The sequence below is a fragment of the Polychytrium aggregatum genome, assembly GCF_025602895.1.
Source record: "Polychytrium aggregatum strain JEL109 chromosome Unknown BJ171scaffold_7, whole genome shotgun sequence".
In the NCBI taxonomy this organism is placed as follows: Eukaryota; Fungi; Chytridiomycota; class Chytridiomycetes; order Polychytriales; genus Polychytrium; species Polychytrium aggregatum.
Window position 1 is genome coordinate 205979 of NW_026516209.1, and position 20956 is coordinate 226934.

The window sequence follows — 20956 nt, forward strand, 5'->3', positions numbered from 1 at the left end:
ACGACGGCGATGGCCGGTGTCGGGACAAGCGGTGGCGAGAGCGGTGCGGCCAGAGAGGAGTGCTGAGGGCCAGAGCCGAGCGAGCGGCGAACAGCAACAGGGAACCAAGCGAGACCAGGCGCAAGTGCTTGGGCAGACCAAGTGCGGACGGTGTGCGGCTCATCTGCGGCCAAAGGAGATTGGGTCCAATTCGCAAGCCGATCCATGCATGGCCGGTCTGCGCGCACGTTTCGGGACGGCGTGCATTTCGACGACGCGTGGCTGCCACGGGGCGGGTCTGGCCGGGCCGGCCGCTGCTTGTTGCGGGCGCACCCGCTGCCGATTCGGGAACGGCCGCCAGTGGCCCAAGGGATGGGCTTTGTTGTGCGGGCGGTGTGCGAATCGCGCTTTCCTGATTACCATCACCACCATCACCACCACCACCACCACCACCACCATCATCACCATCACCATCACCATGAACTCTTCCGCTCGTGCATCCACCTCCAGCCGGTCGCCGAGGCAGAGTGTATTGCTCCATACAGGACTTGCGCACGTCGGCTGTCGCTCAAAGCGTGGCGGCCAGAGCCTCGTCCAGGCACCGGAAGAACTGGTACACATCCGCAAACGAATTGTACAGCGGCGCGGGGGCGACTCGGATGACATCGGGCTTGCGCTCGTCGCAGACCACTCCGTGCTCAAGCAGGCGCTCAAACACAGGCATCATCCGCCCTTCCTCCAGGAACAGTAGCGAGAGCTGGCAGCCGCGCTGCGACTCGTCCAGAGGCGTGATGATCCGGAGGCGGCCCGGGTACTTGTCCTGCAGATGCTCGACCAGGAGCTCCAGGTATGCCGTCAGTCGGACCGACTTGTGGCGCAACGAGGCCATGTCGGTCTCGGCAAACACCTGCAGGCTGCCGAGCAGGGCGATGGTGGCGAGCACCGACGGGTTGGACAGGCGGTATCCGGCAGCACCGGCAATCGGCTCGAACTCGTGGCTCATCTGGAACTTGGTCGCCGGGTTGGTGCCCCACCACCCAGCAAACCTGCATGCGAGAAAGACGCATCGTGCCATCAGCCAACCAACACGCAGCGACATCGATCCAGCTCGGCTGTCGCACTGCAAGACCCACCTGGACAGCGAGCTATCGCCGGCATGCTTCGAATGGACAAATGCGCCGCCTGGTCGATTCGAGCAAGTCAGTGCACCGAGCTTGCAGTTCCCAACCACAATACCCACTCGAATGTGCCGCTACGCCGCCGTGCATTTGGCACTTACCGATGCCGCCAGGACCAGAGTTGAGGTACTTGTACGAGCACTGAGCGAGCCAATAGCACATGTAAGCCACCCTGCCATTCACAGCCGAGCAGTGCATCGACACTTGCTGCCAGTTTCCGACTGTGGCTGTCCGACAGACAGCGATTGCTCACCCAGCAGGCAAAATCGACTTGCCAACGATGCAACTCCAGCGGGACGTTGCCGACAGCATGCGCCAGATCGACGCCGATGAGACAGCCCTGTCAAACACAGCAAAACACAGATACAACCACGGAAGCCGTTAGTGTGCATCCATGCTCCAAAGACGATATTGCACAAGTGCAGAGCGCTTGCTGCTCGACAATCGGCGACGCAACAGAGTCTGTCGGCTGGCTCTGTGACAGCCCATTGCACATACCTGTTCGCGCGCCGCCTGAGCGATGGCCTCGATATCAAAGAATTGGCCCGTGTAGTATTGGATGCCGCTGATGAGTACCAGGGCCGTGCTTGATCCTTCGCGTCGGATGGTTGCGAGAATGTCCTCGGTTCTCAGTGCATATTCGCCGTCGCGAGGATCGATCTCAACGATGGTGGTCTTGGGATCGAGGCCATGGAACTTGACCTGCGACTCGATGGCATACTGGCAGGGAAGAGCATCCACGATCGTCAGCGACAGACCTTATGGACTGAGTGACCGGGAGCGACACCGCAACCCTCCCCCAAGGACAGCCCATCGGTCGCTCCGAGACGCACATAGTCGGATGGGAACGCCTTGCCCTCCATGATGATCTTGAATCGCTCCGTGGTGGGTCGGTAGAATGGCACCATCAGAAGATGCACATTAACCGTGAGGCTGTTCATGATGGCAACCTCGTCAGGCTCGGCACCTAGGTCGATGTGACGCAGAGAAACAAATGTCTGAGAGGCTGGACCGCTGCGTGCAGTTGCACGACGAGAGCAATGTCTGCCGACCAATACGGCCGTTGTGCTGCCCGCAAGTATGCGGGGCCGACTCCCTTCGGTGGCAATGGCTGTCGAAGATGCTCATCGAGTCGGCGACGACGACAGAGGATGCCGACAACGACAGGATGCCGACGACGACAGAGGATGCCGACGACGACAGAGGATGCCGACGACGACAGAGGATGCCGCCAACTCACCCACGATCCTTGCGCTTTCTTCGATGACATTATCGTCGATAGAGACCCAAGGACGGTCGAACTGATGATTGAAGTGTCCATGGACGCCGCTGGCGAGCCAGAAACGAGGAGGAGAGAGTGCAGAGATGGTTGAGCCTATAGCCGAGGACCGGGGGCCAGTCTTGGGCGGGCGAGTCGGCGGGCGAGATCAGGATGCTTTCTGCACAATGAACGACATCGATTGCATCGCTCGGGTGCTCGCCAGACATGCCGCTGATCTGCTTGGGACACAAACCACTGAGCCCAGATCTGGAGCTCCTGGTCAAGCAGAGCCTTGGTGCGGATGGGCTGCAGACCAAGCGAGTTGCCGCACAGATAAATAGCCTCGTCGTCGCTGCTGCTGCTGCTGCCATCAGGATGGCCCGTCTTCGAGGGCAACCCGACACTGGCAGAGTGGCGATTGATCGCCGCCACCGAGGGGATATGGAACTCTTTGCGGAAACGCTGGAGAGGATCGAGGCGGTCGAGGTGGCGGGGCAGATCGGGATGGTCGATGCCCTGGAGCGAGAGCTCCGCAAGCGTATCCAGGATCGAAGTGCGTCCAACACCCATTGTTCAAGATTCAAATATGAAGGAGGAGGAGGGACGTCTGCAGGGCTTGGTTGGTCTAGATGGAGAGCAAGTCCAAGCCGGTCGCTGTGACAGCGCGTCCTGGATCTTTGCTGGCGCAATTGCATGGGATTTCCATTACCGATGGACATGCCGCAGCCACGGCGAGCAACGGAGCGAGGGAATTATACCATCGAGCCTTGGCAGAGCGGCCCGGGGCCTCTCTGGGGCGAAGACGAGATCGCTGAGGCATTTGCTGGCGTGGCCGACGAGCGCATGAGCGGCGAGAGTGAACGAAACAGCCAGACTTCCATCATCCTCGTCCTCGTCCTGGCTCTGATTGCGGCGCCAGAGGGGCATCCGGATCCCTGGGCCATTGGATCTCCGTGACCCGCTGCCAAATTGCGATCCAAACCTCCCCGCATGATCACCACGCCGCCAGAATCCAAGATACCAATCAGACAGAGTCCTGCGCCAAACGACATGCATGGAGAGGTGAGAGTGATTGATTTTGATCTGCCGAGTCAAAAACATATTGTACATTATCAAGCAGGAAGTGAAGGAAGGGGAGAGGGTTGGGAAGCGTTGTGGAGCAAGAAAGAGTGCCTCGTATTCTCATCCAGCAGCCACCAGCACATCGACGACGCCTACAAATCAGAGACCTCACTCAGACACGACTGCTTTACGGACCCAGGGCTCGAGAACATATGGACCAAACAAGAGCAACAAGTGCAACAACGATGGAAATGGGGGAGAGGGTTAGGATCGGCATCCGGCAAGGTGCTTATGAATCAATCTCTTGACTCAGGTCAAACTCGATGACAAAGAAGGGCGTGTTGTCCTTCTGGGACTTGGCCATCAAGCGGATGGGCTGGTCGTTGAGGTAGCGCAGCAGGTTGATGTTGATGCCCAGGCTGAGATCGAATGTGTTCAGGTCGATGAATGGCGCAAAGATCTGAGCAGAGCGCCGAAAGGGATTGTCAGTACAGCAGCCATAGCCTCTACAGACAAGCAGCCGCACTGGGTTGGCCGTGGAGCCACATCCGCGGCGAAGACATCCGCGGCGATCGGCCTGTCGTTTGGCTTGTCGTTTGGCTTGTCGTTTGGCTTGTCGTTTGGCTTGTCGTTTGGCTTGTCCTTTGGCCATATCGCAGTCGAACCCAGTCGATCGATTCCGGCACGAGTCCCAGCCGGTCGATTCCAGCGCGGGTCCCGGCTGCCAAGCAACAGCCGGCGCCGTGTCCGGGGCCCTCCCATGCATCACCCCTCCTCTGTCCGTGGAACAAAATTTACCTCGCAGTGGTACACTTGGCTGGGCTTGAAGATGGTGTCCTGGCGGGTCTGCTGGTCCCGGAAGTACGCACGTCGCTCGTTGACGTCATCGCTTGCCACAGCCACATCGTCGATGCCCTCGAACATCAAGGTGTTCTCCTCCTTCAGCTCGACCTCGCCGCCCCATGTCCATGCGCCAAGGAGCTCTGCGGGCGAGGGAGTTGTTTGCACTTTCGAGGCCAGCTCCGAGACAGAGTGCCCGGCCGATACCGAGGGAAGAGCGGTGCTGGAGGGCTGGACGTTGAGGGTGTTCATCGAGCAGAGCATGGGGCTGTAAAGCCAGGGCTTCTCGGCATAAACATCGGCCAGGAGAGCGGGATCGATGAGGTTGGCAAACTTGAGAGCGACCCAGGTGCCGGTGGGAGGGTTGACCTTGTTCTCAAACTCGGCGCCGAAGACGACGTCGTCGACACTGTACTCCTGTGGGTTGAGAAGCGGGAGCAGAGCCCGGACGGTTATCATCGAGCAGGCCACCAGTGCGGCAGGCTCCTGCATCGCCATCTCCTGAGCTGGGCTCGGCCTCGGGGGCAGTCCGGGTGACAGTGGGCTGGTGGTGCCACGACAGACTGGGCCAAGCCCTGGCTGTCCAGCTCTGGTTCTGTCTGACTTCCGGCAGCTGACTTGCCCTCGGACAAGCCCAGTTCACGGAGCCGACCCAGAAGAGGACATCGAGCCCAGGGCTGTCCAGAGCAGGCCGCCGATGCCCTGGACACAGATTGAGCCAGTCTCCTCCTCAGGAAGAGCCCTGAGAGCGAAGGGGCGCTGCTCCCGAGATGTGCACAGACCAACAGCAGCGGTAGATCACCACCGAACCGCACCCCGCCCACACACGGCCAGGACCGGAGGAGGGACACAGGACTCTGCTGACTAGGGTACCTTTCGGAAGCGTCCGGAGAACTGAATCGAGAAGAGTCTTCTTCGGGTACCAAAGTAAGGAGTGATGGCGATGGGAGGGGTGTCGTCGGGAGTGAAGCCCCTGAAGTTCTTGACTCGCACGGCAATGTGGCCGGTGAAATACTCAGAGTCCACGAATTGGGGCTGTGAGTCGTCGTTGACGTTGTAGACCTTGAGGTTCTGGGTGTTGGGGCCGATTCGGACGCAGAGCTTGCGCTTGCTAGGATCGGGGCCGGTGGAGCCGGAGCCAAAGAAGTAGTCCATGGGTGCGACGAGGGAAGGGTGGGGAGCAGAGAAGGGTCGGCCGGGAGGGAGCGACGATGTAGGAGAGTCGAGCAGAGGCGGCAGCAGACGGGAGCAAGACCAAGACCAAGAAAAGTGGGAGACTTTGGATGCAGGGGTTGTGGGCCGCTGGATGCGTGGCTGAAACGAAGGCGTGGACAGACATATTAAATTCATATCTGGGCAGCGAGACCTGGCGAGAAGGCGGCGAGGGGCGGGGCGGGGCTGGTGCTGGGGCGGGCGGCCGTTCCCACAAACCAAGTACCCGTCGAGAGCGAATGTGACCGACTGACTGCTGTGCCGGGATTCCGAGGACATGCACATCCCTCCGGTGTGTCCCAGGGCATTGCTGTTGGACTGGTGGAAGCAGGCATATGTCCGAACCCCGCGGCGGTGATGCTGGGACGGCAGCGCAACGCCCCATCCACCACAGCATCGGCACGGCGCTTGGCTGGATCAGATATGTATTCGAATCGTTCGTCGCTCGCTGCCACAGCGCAGGCTGTCGATCAAACGCTGAGCACAAGCCCCACTGTGTGCGAGATGCTGACAAGCAGCGAAACCCCTCCAAATAAGTGCCAGAACGAATGCAGGCACGCAAAGCGCATGCGATCCGCCGCAAAGCACAGCAGTCCAAGACAGCCAAAGGCCAGACCGCTGTAGCATCCAACCGAAGCGAACCCACAGGCAGCCATGGGAAGCCCAAGGGCAAAGAGCCAGACAGCGATCGAGCCAGTGGTTTCCCACTGCCAGATGAACAGCAGCAGAATCACGGCTGCTGGCAAGATCCACACGGCCTCGAGCATCCAGATGCTGTGGGAGTTGGGCGAGTGTCGGTTCAGGGCGACCGAGTTCTAAATGATCCGAACCGAAACGATGCGAAACGAAACGAAGCGAGGTAACACGTCCGCGAGAGAAGTGGGTCAGTTCCTCGCTGTGCTGTGGGCATCCCTCACAGGGCAGTACAAGTGTATCAGTGCAGCACTTTTTGCAGATACGCCTTCGAATGAGCGACGGTGCGTGGGGTAGTGGACACTGCACCCATACCAGATAGAATGTCATGACAGCAAAAGCCTCGTCGGCTGCCGAGAATACCCGGTAGTTGGTCATATGGTAGACGGTCGAGGCCACTGCACACACGCAGGTGGCCAGGATGCAAACGTTCAGCAGGAGCGGAATGCGGTCGATCGGCACATAGAGGTATATGATCAAGGGCAGGCCAAACAGCGGCGACGTCATGGTGCACCAGAACTCGGCTGGAGAGGTCGCATTGTGGAGATGCAAAGCGACAGGGTCAGTAGCGAGTCAGTGGTTGTTGTGGGATGGGGCATGAGTTCTCAGACTCAAACTCGGGCAAGCCACTACTTCGGAGCCGATGCTGGACATTCCTTCTCCTATCGATAGTGCAATCGCTCGCTCTCCGCAGTTGGAAGAATACGTTGGATCCGGGATCTGTGCAGCGCTCCACCTGGGTCCCGGGTACATACCGACCCAGGCCACGATGCTGTACTTTTGCTCCATGGTCGTGATCTCGGCTTCGGCAACCATGCGCTGCATCAGCGAGCATCTTGTTCTGCCCAAGGCGCCCTCCGTGGTATTCTATCGCGGTTGCAGGAGCAGTTGGATGAGCAGAGGCGCCGTTCGAGCAGAGCACGTCAGCAGAGTGTTTGATTTGGAAGACTGATGACAGGCCACAGCAAGCATGCTTACTCGAGTACAGCAGCGGAAGACTCGATCATCCTTCTCGATGGAACTGGATACACAGGGCATCGGCATATTAGCCCGGGACTACAGCAGGACGCAGTGCCGCAACTGGTCTTGCCCTTATGGCAACCTTCCATTCTGCAGCCAGGGGATGCATCAGGCCGCCGCCCGAGATTCCATTTCATCCAGCCTGTACCTGTAGGACTTGCTGCAAACCATCGGCATGCTTTCGGATTGATTCCCGGCAGGCTCTCGCACGCTTTCGCAGCAATCCGCAACGAAATTTTGTGTGTCGGATGTTGACAATGCGGGTCACTTCGACACGGGGATGCCTTGTGTGGATCAAATGTTGTTGATCGGCCGACCGACTGAATGACATCGATCGGCGCTCGCACTGTTGCGGTGAGATGTTGGAGTCTGAGGACAACTCCATTCAATGGACGACTCGGGAGATGCTCTGACAACGACTTATCTATTCAACACGCTGCGTTGACGATGCAGAATCATCCATCTCGCAGACGATCCCGCAGACAATCTCCGTTATATATTCAGGAGGAGCTTCACCCAGCAGCGACGGCCAATCGAATCCGTCTCGATCGCTCCGGCCTAGAGCACAAACGGAAAGCCAGACGATGCACCATCGGAGGGCGTCACCATCGGCGGACGTCGTCAAGGAATGTGGGATGTGTGTTGCGAGGCTAAGTGATCTGGACAGATGCATTGAGTCAAGATCAACAACCGGCCTGCAACCTGCAATAGGTTCTTGCCCCTTTCATAACTAAAACGCACACTGACGAAAGACAGAATCGACTTTGCCGGCGGAACCTGTCCGCCAGTGTCGCCAGACTCGGGGCGCGAATCAAGTCGTGATGTAAAAGCTGCAGAAGGCGGGTGCTGCGACGAGGACACGAGGAGAGAGCAAATCGCTTGTGGCGACGCCGGAATCATAGTGGCATTTGCCTCGTGTCGCCAGAAGGCCGCTCTCGCCGGTTCCAAGCGCAGGCCGGATCGATGGAGATCCGACCAAGGCAAACCGCGGCAACAACCCGATGACGATGAAGGTGTGATCGATTGCAGCGGCGGTCGGTGTGGAATGTGCATGTGGAATGTGCATGTGAAATGGGGAATGGGGTGTGGTAGGTTTGTTTGAGGAGTTCAGGTTCTTTCTTTCATGGGTTGATCCAGAAGAACAGACACCCCTCGGGTTCGCTGCCCGAAGGCGCGATGGTTCGCTATTCGCATCACATAGTCACAGCGGCTCTCATCACGAAAGCTCAAGACTGCCGGCTTAATTGCTTGCGGTGATAACTCGACGAGCAAGGCTGGAAGCGGCGGCGGGCAAGAATTTATCGTTCGGTCGATGTGGCTTGGACAGCTTCGCCACATCAATTTTTTCCGGCCCCTCGCGGCTGCTCATCTCGGTCACCTGAAAGTCACGTTGTATGTGGCGCAGCAAAAGTTGGAATCCGGCCATGGTCGGTTGACGGCATTCGGTATCACCTTGAGCCGATTGACGGTGGTGGTGGGCAATTGGTGTGGAGGAATGACCAATTGTATCATTGTTGGAAGCTCCACTCCGATTGCGGACAAGAACCACCACCATCTGAATCTCTCTGGTTGGAAACCTAGTCAAGCGTGGCTGTGTGTCAGCGAGATGACATGATCGTTTGGCTATCGGGCAAGACTCACCTTGACAAGATGTCTTCCCACGACTGATTGAGCGAGCGATGCGTTTCTGGATCTGGATCAAGGACGCCACTGTGAGCATCTCTGCCAGCCCAAAATGCGCTGGTTTTGAGGAGAATTTTTCTTCCCCAAGGGCAGAACCAGCCATCGCTGCTATTTTCTCGCCAGATGGCTCCCCGCAAGCGAATGACGCCACCCAGGCGACCAAGTGGATCCAGAGTACCCACAAGATCCTTGGTCTGCAGCAATGGATGAGCACCACACCAAGTCCCAAGATCCCTGGGTTGGATCCCTTCCTGCAATACATTCGCCATGTGTTCGATGGAGACATGCTGGACAAACAGCTGTACTTCAGCCTGACCCGGCGACGGCGATTCAAGCGACTCGATCTCCACAGCAAGCGACAGCGCACCGTCCACGAGATGTGCAAGCAAGTCATTGACCAGGCACCAAAGGAGACCGAAGTGGTGATTGCCTTTGGGAATGTTTCGTGGAAACAGGGGAAGGGATACGCATCCAGTCCCAGGAGACTCAGGTTTGCCAAGTACTTTGAGCAGTTCCACCACCACCAGAGACGACCACCAGACCGACCCGTCTCCAAGATCCATGTGTGCTCGGTGAACGAGTTCAACACATCCCAGGTGTGCTCACACTGCCGAGAAGCCAAGCGACTCGAGAAGGTCGAGCATCTTGATATCGAGAAACCACACTTTGTCCGGAGCTGTACAAGCTGCCATACGCTGTGGGATCGAGACATCAATGCAGCCAGGAACATGATCTCGGTATGCCAGTCGATCATCGCCACAGGAGATCGACCGGGTGTATTCAAGACTGTGCTTCCCAAACCAACCAAAACCACTCGATTGCCAACGAAGACAGGAGTGCAATGCCATGGCCTGCCCACTGGGGCCTACAGTCAGTCAGCGGGCTTCAAACATCTGAAGCCAGAAAGGGAAAGTGTCCCGTTTATTTCTGGATAGACTGTAAGTATCTCGAACTGTTCCTTGTGCATTTCGACAGTGGATGCCGGGTCGCCCATATTCTGGGCAGTCCACTTCGGGGTTGCCATCCCTCTTGGGATGGTGATGGGAGGTGTTTGACTCTCTTGTGCAAAGTGTGTGTGTGTGTGTGTGTGCAAAGTGTGTGTGTGCAAAGTGTGTGTGTGCAAAGTGTGTGTGTGTGTGACGGCGAGAGGCTTCTCGCCTTCCCTCGGGGGTCTCTCGCCAGAGACTGCTCTTCTCGCCGACCGAGGTGGCTCCGAGAGCGCGTTTTTTCGTTCTCGCTCATTTTTTTAACAAGAAATTTTTTCATAGTGTTCGCCACATCGGAGATCACGCACCCCGGTTCCCACGGACGATTCCATCTGCTGATTGTGGTGGTTTCGGTGTATTGGCAAGCAGACAGCGGCCGCGGCTCTATCCAAAAACTTTCAGGCCATCGTTTGTGATGGGAATGTCGCCCGAGTTGGCTGGCCCCGTGCCGGACACGCCCGCCGAGCTGCCCGAGTGTTTGCCCAGCAGGCTCTGGAAGAGCTCCGAGATCATCTCCTCGTGCCACGAGCCCCGAGGCTCCGGCGCCATAAAGTTCTGCAGCTTCTCGATGACATGGTATCGGATCTTGCGGCCCTTGCTGGCCTTGGTGTCGACGTTGGCCTTTTTCTTCTTGCCCTGCAGCTGCTTCAGCTGCGCCCATCGCATCGACAGCGCCACCGGATCGTCGGTCTCGGTCATGCGCGACTCGATCAGCTCCTTGAGCAGCTGCTGATAGTAGTCCGAGTCATCAAAGATCTCGGCGTCGTGGTTGGCAAGGTGGGCGTCCGCCTCAGCCACATCGGGTTGGGTGCCCTCGGCTTCGTCGCTTGACTTGGAGGCGGCCTGGCCAAGGGTACGATACTCCGATCGCTTGAGACGTGTGCGCTTGACAAGTCGCTCGCGGTCGTTCATGATCGTCTTGATCTGGCTGAGGACACTCTGCGACCCACGCGTATGCAGCAAGTGTTAGCGCACGGCTTTCCATTCGACTTGAGCACCGAGTCACTGGGCTAGCCATCGATCCACGCCGGCCGGTGGTCGCACGACTACTGGGCTCAGTCGTCCTCACCTGGTTGATCGACTTGAACTTCTTGTGGAGCGGAATGCCGCTGGCTGCCTGCACCTTGTTGCTCCACTTCTCGATCGTGGTGTTTCTGTACGCCTGGAAGGAGGTGTCGAGCTCCTTGATGTCTGTCCACATGGAGCCCAGCAGGCTGTCGGGGTCATCGTAGTCGTACTTTCGTTTTTTTGACGATATCTCGGGCGTCATGGTGACTGTGTCGTTCTTCGAGACCAGTTCCTGTTTGCGAATGATGAGCGTCAGGAGAGGCTCGTGGGGAAGATCTTGGCGGGGCAGAATAATCCAGGCGGCAATCCGGACATCTGGCTTCTGACACAGGCAGCCGAATTACCTTTCGGAATTCCAGAAGCGATTCGACGAGCGATCCCAGGCCGCGGGTGGCGGCGTTCAGATCCTGAGCAGTCTCTTCCTTGGCTGGAGCGTGCTCCATGAAGAGTGGATACACGTCGTTGTGCGGGAGTCGGTTGGCGATCGTCGCGACTTGCTGCATTCGGATTCGACAATCGAGCAGGGTCTCCCAAATATTCTGCATTTGGGCATGGTGTTAGAAGCCAGATGGGAAGTATCGTGTGCAGACAGCGAAGGAGCCCAGGAGACGCCCGCCGATGTGAGCAAGCAAGATGCCGGACTCCAGCCGTTCAAGACCAAGGGTTCTGAAAATGCAACTGCCGATCAAGAAAACAAACGAACCATCTGATTTCGGACGTGCCGGCCCTTTTCGGCATCGCCCTTGGCCGTCTGGGAGAGTGTCTTTATCAGCTTGCTTTCCTCTGCCTGGAGCTCGGCGAGTTCATCAGCCAGCTTTCGGCCCTCACGGTCGTCGTAGTCCCCATCGCCATATTCATCCTCGTCTTCTTCTCCATCTTCGTCCTCATCATCGTCCTCATCATCGTCCTCGTCCTCATCATCGTCATCGTCCTCATCCTCGTCATCGTCATCCTGATCCTCATTATCGTCATCTTCTCCATAGTCATCCTCATCATCGGCGCTCGAGGGCTCGTCTGCATCGAACAGACTCTTGCGATTGGCACGCTTGCCCGCATATTTTGGGTCCTCCACTATCGAGCCGATTTTGGTGCGGATCGAGCTTCGGCTGCATCGGGGAGGTCGCGGCGATTTGGATAGCATCGTCAATACGCTGCTCAATGATGCGACGCCGCGCGATGCTATCGATAACAATACGACACTCACCCAACATCTACATAGTGTTCTCGCCCGGCATCCATATCCTGGTCATCCAGGAAGGATTCGTCGGCGGGCCGGTCAAAGGTCGAGAAGCCATCGGCCTTTTCGGGATCGAACGTGGATGGGGCCGGGTTGGCCAGATCGGTGAGCAGCTCGCCGAGGGTGCGCCGTTTCCGCGAGGTCATGATGGTCGTCGAGATTCAGAACGAGCCGCTAGGCGATGTATGCACCAACGGCAGCCACAGTGATGCTGGTGGTGATGCTGGTGTGGTGGAGCCAAGGCTCGCTCGGTGCTGATGGGATGGCCAGAGAGCGGCGGACGCGGCCGCTGCGCTTCTGCCCAAAAAAAAAGTTGACCAAGCCACGCGACCCATCCCGGCTTCGCATGATCCGAACAGACACGAACCCTCCATCGAAGCATGCCCTCGACCAGCTCACCCTGGACATGTGCACGCCGCGGTGGATGCAGACGCCTCTGTATTTGATTAAGGGAGTCCTCCAAAAGAGACAGCAGCCCAACATTGGTGACCGATGCGCCGGCCAAATATCCAGCCATACAAGCAGCCGGGGACAGCCGAGAATGGGCTTGGGATGGGCCGAGGTCCAACGATCCCTCGAAGACATTGCCAGCAGCATCAGTCGGTCTTCTTGTTGCCAGCAAACACGGCCGACTCGGTGTTGAGCACAAGCACCTCGCCCTCCAGCAGCAGCCTCTGGATGCGCTTCTGGAACTCGTCAAAGACCCGTGAAAAGTCCATGACCGTGATGGGCGTGGGATGACCCGTCCAGTGACGCTCAAAGTGATCCATCAGATAGCCTGGGAAGCGGATACAGCAGGCCGTGTAAGTGAGCTGCTGGGCATGGCAGTGTCGCTGGGCATGGCGGAGCCCCGGAGCTTCAGTCCAGGTTGATACTGGGTCTTGCATTTGCATGTACATGTGCTCCATCCAATCGCTCGCGGTGTACAGAGCGAGCACTCACAGTAGAATTCGTGGTAAGCCTCCTTGGTGGTGCCATATTCATAGAGGAAGCACTGGAGCTGCCGGGTGCGCAACATCTTGAGGGCAAAGCCGGTCATATTGATTCCGACAATCGCCATGGAAAACCTGGAGGAAACGTGATCGAGTGGAGGACGGTGTCTGTTCAGCTAAAGCGCACCGGATTGTGAGCAGGCACTTGGGTTGATCTGCCAATGCCTGACATCTTGCCGGCGACAGCATTGCTGAGCCGCCCTTGACCTTACCAAGCGACATCGTGGTGTGAGCTTTGGAGGACCCGGGCAATCGAAGCGGGATGGTATTTTGCGTAGTAGTGCAGGTCGTCCAGAGCCAGCATTCCTATCGCCACAGTTACCGGTACGCACAGTGGCTCGATCAGAGAATAGCCCTCGGCTTGAATATCGCCTCGTCGAAAGGACCAGCAAGCAATCGGGGCTTACCCATTCCCCGGAAATCGGTGGCCGGATCAGTGCCTTGGAACCCAATCTTCTGCCACTGCTTCGAGACCCGGTCCTCAAGAGGCTCCTCTGGCATCAGGAGATCCCACAGCTGCGAGGACGGATGGCAACAGCAATGCATTTAAGACCGGACGGCCTTACCGCTCAGTCTCGGGCTTTTGACGCTCCCCCGGTCCACTCAAGTTGCGCATCTCCGCTTGGTCGCAGTTGCTCCATACCTCCAGGAGCTTCCGTTCATGAGCCTTGTTTTCCGGATCGTAACGGGTGGCAGCACGGGCATTCAATTCGTGGGTGAGGCGGTGAGCCGAGGAGATGATCGTCATACACTTCTGGAGGGAAATGGCCTCTGGACTGGAGTTTGGAGTGATGATCCGACGGTCAGATACGGCCCTACAGGTCGGGGAAAACGGCACAGCTGCATCTGACGACCGCGAGATACTTGCGTCGAAGGATCGCCGTTTTGAGGGAATCGTTTCTTGACAAGGATGCGCTCCAAAGCCCGCTCGAGATTGCCCGAGTGGGACTCGATCTCTCGGCGCTCGATCTGCCAGAGGGGATTGACCGGGCGATGGGTTGAGAACCTCGATGCTTGTATATATGCACGGGGACTGGTGATCAATGTCCGTTGGGTCTGCCGGTGACTGATACATACCACAAGCTCCTTTGAATACAGCAGCGACATATCTGGGTGCCGAACCACAGTCAGTCAGTGCTGTGAGCCGTGTCGGTTGCGCCTGCGCTGATCCGCAGCGAGCCATGGATCTGCGACTGGAGATCGCCAGTGCTCACCCGACGCCGTTATCATGGTCAACCTTACCGACTCGGTGGATCGAGTGGAGCGATGGCTTGATTGTGAAGGTGCTCTCCGACGGGCTCGGCAGGAGCGGCACCTGCTCCGAGCCCTCTGGCGCCGGCGTAGACTCGAGCGAAATCCTGTACTCGGTGTGACTCTCGTAGACGGCGATGTGGTGGCAAATGCGGTAGAGCTCCGTGGTGTTGGTGAAGAGCCGGACGAGGTACTTGTAGAGCTTGAAGAAGAAGAGCAAGCCGGGGTTGTTGTAGATCTTGGCGAAGACCACGGTGGAGAGCCACATGGACGGAGTGCCCCGGCCAAGGAACAGGTTGGGCATGACAGATGTGGATGCGGATGTGGATATGGATGTGGATATGGATGTGGATATGGATATGGATGTGGATGTCGACCAGATGGCTCAAGGCCGAGACGGAAGCAGATCGAGGACACCCCACAAGGACATGCCGCTCCGCATGTCAGCGGCACCTGATCTCGTCCCCTTGCCTGTTTTGGAGCGCCGGTGTCGCTGGAACGTGCTGCGCATCTTGTTCTTATCGATCGACTGTTCGCTTTTCCTTCGTTGTGCCCTGCCGGCTTGGTGGACTGTCGCTCTGCAATTCATCTCGCCCATCGGCCCATCCGTCCGTCCTGCGATTCATCCAGCCCGGCGGTCCATACGGTCCTGCGATTTATCCGGTCTTGCCTCTCGGCGATTCATCCAGCCTCCCGCGATCGGCGTCCGCTGTCTGCCAGCCACCCGGCCTCATCCCCCGATCCGACATCGTCTGTCGCCCATCGGCCGTGTCCCTGCATCCCCGGCTCGTCTGCCTCCCACGCAACGCTCCCGATGGCCACCGAGTCCTCGACCGTCTACAGCCTGTCCGACGACCCCGTCGAGGCCTATCTGCACAAGTACCGTATCACAATCGCTGCCACCACCGCTGCCGTATCATGTGTCGTGGTTGGCTTTCCTGTAGGTCTTGCTGTAGATGGCAGCCCGCATCCTTCATCGCCCCGCCCGTGAGGACTGGTTCTGGCCGGATCAGCCTGCATCTGGCCATCGCTACGATGCAGTCAGTTCCAATTGCTTGGCCCGGTCCATGCTGTCGCTGCTCTCCATTCGCACTGGCACCGCCTGGCTCTCTCGACCCCCCCCCACTCCATCCGATTCCAATTTGCATTGCTAATGTGCTATGGTGCGACCCACCTCCAGTTCGACAGCGTCAAGACCCGGATGCAGGCCTTCCGCTACAAGAGCATGAATGACTGTGTCGCCCACACTTACCGAACGGAGGGCGTTCTTGGATTCTTCCGAGGCATGGCACCGGTCCTCGTCACAGTCTCGGCGCTCCGGTCGCTATCCTTCACCGTCTACACCTCATCAAAAATCTATCTCAACGACAAGCTGGCGCCCTACGCCCTGCCTCCTTGGGCTAACCTGACCGCCTCCACCTTCCTCTCGGGTGCCTTTGTCGGCTCCGTTGTCGCCACCCTCAACTCGCCCATCGAGTATGTCAAACTGCATGTACAGCTCGAGCGGCTGCTGGCCAACGAGACCAAAGGCGAAATCTCGCGGTTCCCGGGGACGACCACGACCAACATCGACACCCCGCTGGCCCGTTCAGATCCGCCACCGCCCAAGCGTTCGTCGTGGGGAATGGCCAAGCACATTGTCAACAAGAAGGGTTTCTTTGGCCTCTATGCCGGCTATCGCCTTCACCTCACCCGTGACATCCTCGGCACCTCGATGTACTTTTGCGGCTACGAAAACATCAAGCGTCTGTTCGAGCTCACCCTGGAGAGCGGCAAGTGCGGCCCCGTCCACCACATGCTGGCTGGCGGCATCGCCGGCACAAGTTCGTGGCTGATCCTGTTCCCCATCGATCTGGTCAAGTCCAACGTCCAGAAGGAGGCCCTGAAAGACAAGCCGCGGTTCAGCACAACCGCCGAGTTTGTCCGGCTGAAATGGGCCAAGGGCGACATGTGGGGCTTCTACCGGGGCATCGGTCCACAGCTCGTCCGGAGCTTCCCGATCCATGCGCTGAACTTTTTGGTCTACGAGCAGGTGCTGGACTGGTGTACCAAGCGGGACATTCTATGAGTCGCATCGGCCGTCATAGCTCTATTTATCGTCGTCCTTTCTTTTGCATCACTGTCTGCATCTCGGCCGGGAGTGCCCTCGGCTCTCGCGCCGGCACTGCCTTCTGTATCGTGGTTGACACCACCTGTTTGGCTGTATATCGCATGTCTCAATAACGCTCTCTTGGGGCCACTACGCCGTCTGCCTCCAAGGGTTCTTCGTGATGGCTGACTCCAAAGGCAACGAGGAACCAATCCAATTCAAGCGGGAACGGGATGGCCCTGATGTGGAGCGGCCCGGTCATCCCATCGGCGGAGGGACAAGGTCGTTGTGGATCTCGTAGTAGACAACCGTCGAGTCGGGAGCATGAATCCCGAGGATCATGCTGCGAGCGAGCGGATGTGGTCGTCAGAATCTAGCAGTATTCCTGACCCGTTCCACGGCCTCCTGCAATTCCATGCGCGGGATTCGCCGACAGACAGTCCGCAGATCCGTGGGTATACCTGTTCTTGGCGACCGGGCCGAGCTGGCAGGTCTCCAGATGCTGGAGCAGCTTGGTTGTGCTGCAGGAGCGATCCAGCGTTGGGTCGCAGCCGAAGGATGCTGGCAGTCAGCGAGTTGCTCAGCGCTGATATCAATAGCGAGCTGCCTCCCGCTCGCTCACCTGTCGATCGACCATTGTGTCGATGCAAACACAGGGACCACCAAATGGTCCCCCTGATCGGCCTGCGCTCGCTGGCACACATCGGATGAGGGAACATGCGGTGGGATGCCGCTTGTGAGACACAAGTTCGGAGAGTGCACAAGCCATGACGACTCAGCCAGATACTGGCAAGATATTCCAGCACCCGTGCGGCCAGTTTATGCAGCCTACTTACGCTATTCCGACCCTTGCCCGTGAGTACAATTGGATGGTCGCTGTACCCGGTTCGGTGGACGCTCACCTGGCGCCATTGCTTTGCTATGCTCGTCCAGACGGATGTTTCGTGAGTGCTATTGGATGTGGTTCGTCGCTGAAACCCAGTCTCCCTCGATGGGGAGGAGAGCAGTGGCATGCTGCACGCTCTGGCACCCACCAAGCAGCAGGTCGATGTAGACCTGGAAGACAAGCTCCTGGAGTGCCTCGCTGGCGCCCTCGAGCTGTGGGCGGATCTGGGCAAACTGGAGCGCATTTTGTGTCAGGAATGGGTTGAGACAATGCCGGACAGGGCTGGACACATACACACGGATGCGCCTCCATCAGCGCTGGGACAAAACGGAGCGATGCGATGGGCTGCGTCAGTCTGGCTCGTGGGTCAGTCCGACTGGTGGGGGGCAGCTGTCCAAGGCGATGGCGATGATGTTTGAGTTCGGGATGATGAGGTTCAGGTTGGCGATGTGCCTGGGTTTGCCCTGGTTTTGCCCTGGGTTTGCCCTGGTTTTGCCCAAGCGCAGTCGCGCGACACAGCACGCCGCGACACAGAACATCCATGGCTGTGTGTGTGTGTGCATCCGTTTTTTCTTTTGCATTTTTCGTCCGCGATTCCCGATCAGATCGTTCAGCCGGTTTGCCTGCTGGACTACGAGCCGAGCGCCTCTCGATCGGTATCCTCCGCCATCGCCCGATCTTGTCTCCAAGCCCAGACCGTGCTCCATCACCATCGTCATCACCATCTAGCTCATGTTTGCCGCTCTCAACTCAACCCGCCTGCTGCGGACGGCCTCGCATTCCGTCGCGGCGTCGTCCCGGATCCTGGCGAGCCACCAGAGCATGCCCGCGATCGTCTGCCATCAAACTCGTTCGTACAACCGGAAGCGCTATCTGGAACAAAAGAAGGCCGATCGGGCGCTCCTGAATCAGGACGACATCACTTTCTCCGATGCACTTGAGGTTTTCAGAGTAATCGATCGTTTCCATCTGCGTCGAGACCTGGACTTGGGATTTGGATCAGGATACTGGACTGCAGTGATTGGGCCACAGGCGTCCTTTGGAGCTGTGCACTCTGCCATGACGACGCAGCGTCCTCAGGCTCCGCACGAACAGCCCAGGGATCAGATGCAATTGATGCAAGCGATTGTCACGGTCCCAGATGGCGAGCCGCCGTGCCCCGTCCATTGTGGCATATGATTCTGCCTTTGTTCGACTGGCATGCTAACGATGGAATCGCCGCTCCCGCAATTCGATGTTGTCATCGCGCCGCTCCCAACCTCACAGGTATACACCATGAACCAAATCCTGCCGCTCACTGCCCACATCAAGACTAACAAGCCCGACGACTATCTCAAGCCCATTCGCGGCGAGCTGCGGCTGCCACACCAAGTGCGAGCGCTGGAAACTGATGCGGATGAAGTGATCTTGGTTTTCGCCAAGGTAAGACGACCCGTGTCCGCTCCCGGGATCGCGGATTTGCTTCGGGAAAGCTCTCTCAACCTCGGCCTTGGATGCCAAGCACCGTCGCGCTGGCAGTGTCCAACTCGAGCCAGCTGCAGCAACATTGCCGGCTGCAATGCCCTGCCACTGCATTCCATGACGGTCCAGAGATCCTCCGCCAGTGCATGCGACCCATGCTTGAACATTGCTGATTCCGTTGCTTCTTTGTCCAGGGTGCACACGCCGAGCAAGCCAAGGCTTTGGGCGCGCATATCGTCGGCGCTGAAGATCTGATCTTGGAGGTCAGTATCCCATCAAACCATTTGTCGGGGGCACACCCGGAAGCCTCCTCCCGGACATGCGACCACGCAGATAGCACGAAACTGGCCCCCGTACTCGGCATCCCATCACCAAGCGCAGCGATGCAAAAGATCCTCGGGTGCCTGTCCCTAACCTTGCCGCTGTTCTTGTTGCGTGTAGCTCACCTCTGGCAAGTTCCCTCCTCGAGTCGACAAGGTGTTTGCGACAAAGGCCATGTTCCCGCAGGTCGTCAAGATTGCCAAGATCCTCGGTCCCAAGGGCCTCATGCCCAGTCCCGCCAAAGGTTGGGGGTCGCTCTGATTGCCGACACCGATGTCTCGCTGACTGAGTAGCCGACTGGCTGACTCGCTGGCTGAGCAACTGATAGACTGATTGTTGCGACTTGCGTTGACGGCGGGATCCAGGTACTGTTTCGGACGACATCGAGGGCATGATGAAGCTCATGAACGCCACTTCCAAGTTTGAAGTTGACAGCGATGGATACGTCCACTTTGGTGAGTGCTCTGGCGAGAATCTCTGAAAGCCCGGTGGAAACATTGAAATCACTGGGGTGCACCGTGCCAGAATTGGCGTACAGGATATCAGACAGCATTGGCTCGTTTTACTGACAGTTTTTTTTATCTCTTTCCAATCCAGATATCGCCAAGGTGGGTGCCAAAAACAGTGTCTTTGACCAGAGTTGACCGGGCCCACGTGGTTACGAGCTAGGGCCCCTCTGTGTCCGTGCCTGCGACAGGATCTGGCCATTGTTTGTGGTAAAATACTAACCGTCAATCGTGTGCACTGCAGACGAACTGGAAGGATGAACAGGTTATGGGTGAGTCACCGTTGGGGCACCGTGAGCACGCTGTCTGAGCATCCTGGTTCCTGAGGACTCGCGGGGCTTTTGTGATGTACGCAATCAGTATCGTTGATGCCTGCATACTTGCTCCTCGACAGAGAATTTTGAGGCTCTCTTGAAGTCCCTGATCGATCTGAAGCCACCAAAGTTTGCACGTAAGCGACCTATCACTGCCGCTACTGCTACTGCTACTGCTACTGCTACTGCTACTGCTACTGCTACTGCTACTGCTACTGCTACTGCTACTGCTACTGCTACTGCTACTGCTACTGCTACTGTTGTCACATCCCCACGACTCATCCTATCAACCGCTTGTACTCATGCCTCCCTGTGTCTCCCTGTGTCTCCCTGTGTCTCCCTGTGTCTCATACTTCTCAGTGGCCAAATTCATCGAGTCTGTCAACATCTCCAGTCCTCATGTCATCGGTGTCCAGCTACCGCTGAAGCCGTTCACTCTCCTCTCTGGAACCAAGACCTCCAAGTAGATGACTCCGGCTCCTCTCTTGGCTGGCTGCGGCCTTTGCTGCTGTTGTTACTTGCTCCTAGCGACCACTTCATCCTTCATTCGTCCCACACACAGCGACCCGCCCCCCCTCCCTCTACCACGCCAGCTTCGTAATCACGCACATATTGCATCTGCAATAGCCCCTACGTGCACCGAGTCTTGACCCTGGGTTTTGTTTTGTTTTGCTGTATGATGATAGGTGGTCGTGGAAGACGACTCTGAGCTTGATCGACCGGAACCGTCCCCGCTGCTTTGTGGGGCTTGGTGAAATTGCGAGCAGCTGTAGTCGTTTAGAACTAAATACACACAATGGCTGATCAGTGACCAGGCCGCAGCTTCCACAAGCGCTGCGCTGACTTTGAGGGTGTCTCAAGTTCAGCTGTTGCGCTCCCTGGGATGCATCTACTCGACGGATCAGTCCCCGTGGACT

The 20956-nt window shown here is 57.9% G+C and overlaps 9 protein-coding genes across 9 annotated transcripts; 3 read left to right on the top strand and 6 right to left on the bottom strand.

Annotated features, from left to right (window-relative positions):
• Positions 1 to 471: 471 nt before the first annotated feature.
• Positions 472 to 3075, bottom strand: BJ171DRAFT_596498 (pyridoxal phosphate-dependent transferase). The gene is made up of 8 exons (XM_053114683.1): positions 2672 to 3075; positions 2398 to 2486; positions 1991 to 2124; positions 1656 to 1877; positions 1411 to 1497; positions 1259 to 1298; positions 1113 to 1161; positions 472 to 1025 (listed from the first exon to the last, which is right to left on the bottom strand). The coding sequence occupies exons 1-8, from the start codon at positions 2986 to 2988 to the stop codon at positions 548 to 550; spliced, it is 1416 nt and encodes a 471-aa protein (XP_052969547.1). The 5' UTR covers positions 2989 to 3075; the 3' UTR covers positions 472 to 547.
• Positions 3076 to 3470: 395 nt separating this feature from the next.
• On the bottom strand, positions 3471 to 5580 carry BJ171DRAFT_492820 (uncharacterized protein). Its single transcript, XM_053109846.1, has 3 exons — positions 5194 to 5580; positions 4279 to 4737; positions 3471 to 3940 (listed from the first exon to the last, which is right to left on the bottom strand). The coding sequence occupies exons 1-3, from the start codon at positions 5473 to 5475 to the stop codon at positions 3770 to 3772; spliced, it is 912 nt and encodes a 303-aa protein (XP_052969548.1). The 5' UTR covers positions 5476 to 5580; the 3' UTR covers positions 3471 to 3769.
• Positions 5581 to 5920: 340 nt separating this feature from the next.
• On the bottom strand, positions 5921 to 7644 carry BJ171DRAFT_276153 (uncharacterized protein). Its single transcript, XM_053106841.1, has 5 exons — positions 7394 to 7644; positions 7204 to 7246; positions 6981 to 7092; positions 6541 to 6749; positions 5921 to 6347 (listed from the first exon to the last, which is right to left on the bottom strand). Exons 1-5 carry the CDS (start codon positions 7420 to 7422, stop codon positions 6003 to 6005), a joined length of 738 nt encoding a protein of 245 aa, XP_052969549.1. The 5' UTR covers positions 7423 to 7644; the 3' UTR covers positions 5921 to 6002.
• Positions 7645 to 7829: 185 nt separating this feature from the next.
• Positions 7830 to 9660, top strand: BJ171DRAFT_638138 (uncharacterized protein; the record flags this gene model as incomplete). Its single annotated transcript, XM_053115733.1, has 4 exons — positions 7830 to 7882; positions 8002 to 8258; positions 8896 to 9524; positions 9649 to 9660. The coding sequence occupies 4 exons, from the start codon at positions 7830 to 7832 to the stop codon at positions 9658 to 9660; spliced, it is 951 nt and encodes a 316-aa protein (XP_052969550.1).
• A 557-nt stretch (positions 9661 to 10217) lies between these two features.
• On the bottom strand, positions 10218 to 12501 carry BJ171DRAFT_439124 (apoptosis-antagonizing transcription factor). Its single transcript, XM_053108016.1, has 5 exons — positions 12187 to 12501; positions 11686 to 12088; positions 11327 to 11521; positions 10984 to 11214; positions 10218 to 10853 (listed from the first exon to the last, which is right to left on the bottom strand). Exons 1-5 carry the CDS (start codon positions 12363 to 12365, stop codon positions 10299 to 10301), a joined length of 1563 nt encoding a protein of 520 aa, XP_052969551.1. The 5' UTR covers positions 12366 to 12501; the 3' UTR covers positions 10218 to 10298.
• Positions 12502 to 12650: 149 nt separating this feature from the next.
• On the bottom strand, positions 12651 to 14827 carry BJ171DRAFT_439125 (ELMO/CED-12 family-domain-containing protein). Its single transcript, XM_053108017.1, has 8 exons — positions 14454 to 14827; positions 14289 to 14320; positions 14080 to 14180; positions 13855 to 13987; positions 13619 to 13727; positions 13424 to 13517; positions 13162 to 13286; positions 12651 to 12997 (listed from the first exon to the last, which is right to left on the bottom strand). Exons 1-8 carry the CDS (start codon positions 14764 to 14766, stop codon positions 12816 to 12818), a joined length of 1089 nt encoding a protein of 362 aa, XP_052969552.1. The 5' UTR covers positions 14767 to 14827; the 3' UTR covers positions 12651 to 12815.
• A 449-nt stretch (positions 14828 to 15276) lies between these two features.
• BJ171DRAFT_578592 (mitochondrial carrier domain-containing protein) lies at positions 15277 to 16530 on the top strand (the record flags this gene model as incomplete). Its single annotated transcript, XM_053113898.1, has 2 exons — positions 15277 to 15402; positions 15643 to 16530. The coding sequence occupies 2 exons, from the start codon at positions 15277 to 15279 to the stop codon at positions 16528 to 16530; spliced, it is 1014 nt and encodes a 337-aa protein (XP_052969553.1).
• Positions 16531 to 16809: 279 nt separating this feature from the next.
• Positions 16810 to 17749, bottom strand: BJ171DRAFT_578593 (Sen15 protein-domain-containing protein; the record flags this gene model as incomplete). The annotated part of the gene is made up of 6 exons (XM_053113899.1): positions 16810 to 16894; positions 17013 to 17072; positions 17174 to 17244; positions 17388 to 17470; positions 17586 to 17670; positions 17732 to 17749. The coding sequence occupies 6 exons, from the start codon at positions 17747 to 17749 to the stop codon at positions 16810 to 16812; spliced, it is 402 nt and encodes a 133-aa protein (XP_052969554.1).
• A 276-nt stretch (positions 17750 to 18025) lies between these two features.
• Positions 18026 to 20850, top strand: BJ171DRAFT_276236 (ribosomal protein L1-like protein). The gene is made up of 9 exons (XM_053106842.1): positions 18026 to 18388; positions 18704 to 18859; positions 19093 to 19161; positions 19340 to 19463; positions 19585 to 19674; positions 19817 to 19827; positions 19970 to 19997; positions 20120 to 20176; positions 20400 to 20850. The coding sequence occupies exons 1-9, from the start codon at positions 18170 to 18172 to the stop codon at positions 20504 to 20506; spliced, it is 861 nt and encodes a 286-aa protein (XP_052969555.1). The 5' UTR covers positions 18026 to 18169; the 3' UTR covers positions 20507 to 20850.
• The last annotated feature ends 106 nt before the right edge of the window (positions 20851 to 20956 follow it).

Bases quoted from the DNA above. Each gene is read 5' to 3' on its own strand.
- BJ171DRAFT_596498 (XM_053114683.1), bottom strand. From the start codon at position 2,988: ATGGGTGTTGGACGCACTTCGATCCTGGATACGCTTGCGGAGCTCTCG. The intron at 2,125-2,397 runs GTGAGTTGGCGG...ACATCGACCTAG, and splicing joins AGAAAGCGCAAGGATCGTGG to GTGCCGAGCCTGACGAGGTT. The intron at 1,162-1,258 runs GTAAGTGCCAAA...CGAATCGACCAG, and splicing joins CTCTGGTCCTGGCGGCATCG to GCGGCGCATTTGTCCATTCG.
- BJ171DRAFT_492820 (XM_053109846.1), bottom strand. From the start codon at position 5,475: ATGGACTACTTCTTTGGCTCCGGCTCCACCGGCCCCGATCCTAGCAAG. The intron at 4,738-5,193 runs GTACCCTAGTCA...CTCAACCCACAG, and splicing joins TCTCCGGACGCTTCCGAAAG to GAGTACAGTGTCGACGACGT. The intron at 3,941-4,278 runs GTAAATTTTGTT...CGCTCTGCTCAG, and splicing joins GCCAAGTGTACCACTGCGAG to ATCTTTGCGCCATTCATCGA.
- BJ171DRAFT_276153 (XM_053106841.1), bottom strand. From the start codon at position 7,422: ATGCCGATGGTTTGCAGCAAGTCCTACAG. The intron at 6,750-6,980 runs GTATGTACCCGG...CGACCTCTCCAG, and splicing joins CAGCATCGTGGCCTGGGTCG to CCGAGTTCTGGTGCACCATG. The intron at 6,348-6,540 runs GTATGGGTGCAG...CGGATCATTTAG, and splicing joins CTGTCATGACATTCTATCTG to AACTCGGTCGCCCTGAACCG.
- BJ171DRAFT_439124 (XM_053108016.1), bottom strand. From the start codon at position 12,365: ATGACCTCGCGGAAACGGCGCACCCTCGGCGAGCTGCTCACCGATCTG. The intron at 11,522-11,685 runs GTTCGTTTGTTT...GCCCAAATGCAG, and splicing joins GGCACGTCCGAAATCAGATG to AATATTTGGGAGACCCTGCT. The intron at 10,854-10,983 runs GTGAGGACGACT...CGTGGGTCGCAG, and splicing joins AGTTCAAGTCGATCAACCAG to AGTGTCCTCAGCCAGATCAA.
- BJ171DRAFT_439125 (XM_053108017.1), bottom strand. From the start codon at position 14,766: ATGCCCAACCTGTTCCTTGGCCGGGGCACTCCGTCCATGTGGCTCTCC. The intron at 13,518-13,618 runs GTAAGCCCCGAT...CTGTGGCGATAG, and splicing joins CACCGATTTCCGGGGAATGG to GAATGCTGGCTCTGGACGAC. The intron at 13,287-13,423 runs GTAAGGTCAAGG...CGTTTCCTCCAG, and splicing joins TCACACCACGATGTCGCTTG to GTTTTCCATGGCGATTGTCG.
- BJ171DRAFT_276236 (XM_053106842.1), top strand. From the start codon at position 18,170: ATGTTTGCCGCTCTCAACTCAACCCGCCTGCTGCGGACGGCCTCGCAT. The intron at 19,998-20,119 runs GTGAGTCACCGT...GCTCCTCGACAG, and splicing joins GAAGGATGAACAGGTTATGG to AGAATTTTGAGGCTCTCTTG. The intron at 20,177-20,399 runs GTAAGCGACCTA...CATACTTCTCAG, and splicing joins GAAGCCACCAAAGTTTGCAC to TGGCCAAATTCATCGAGTCT.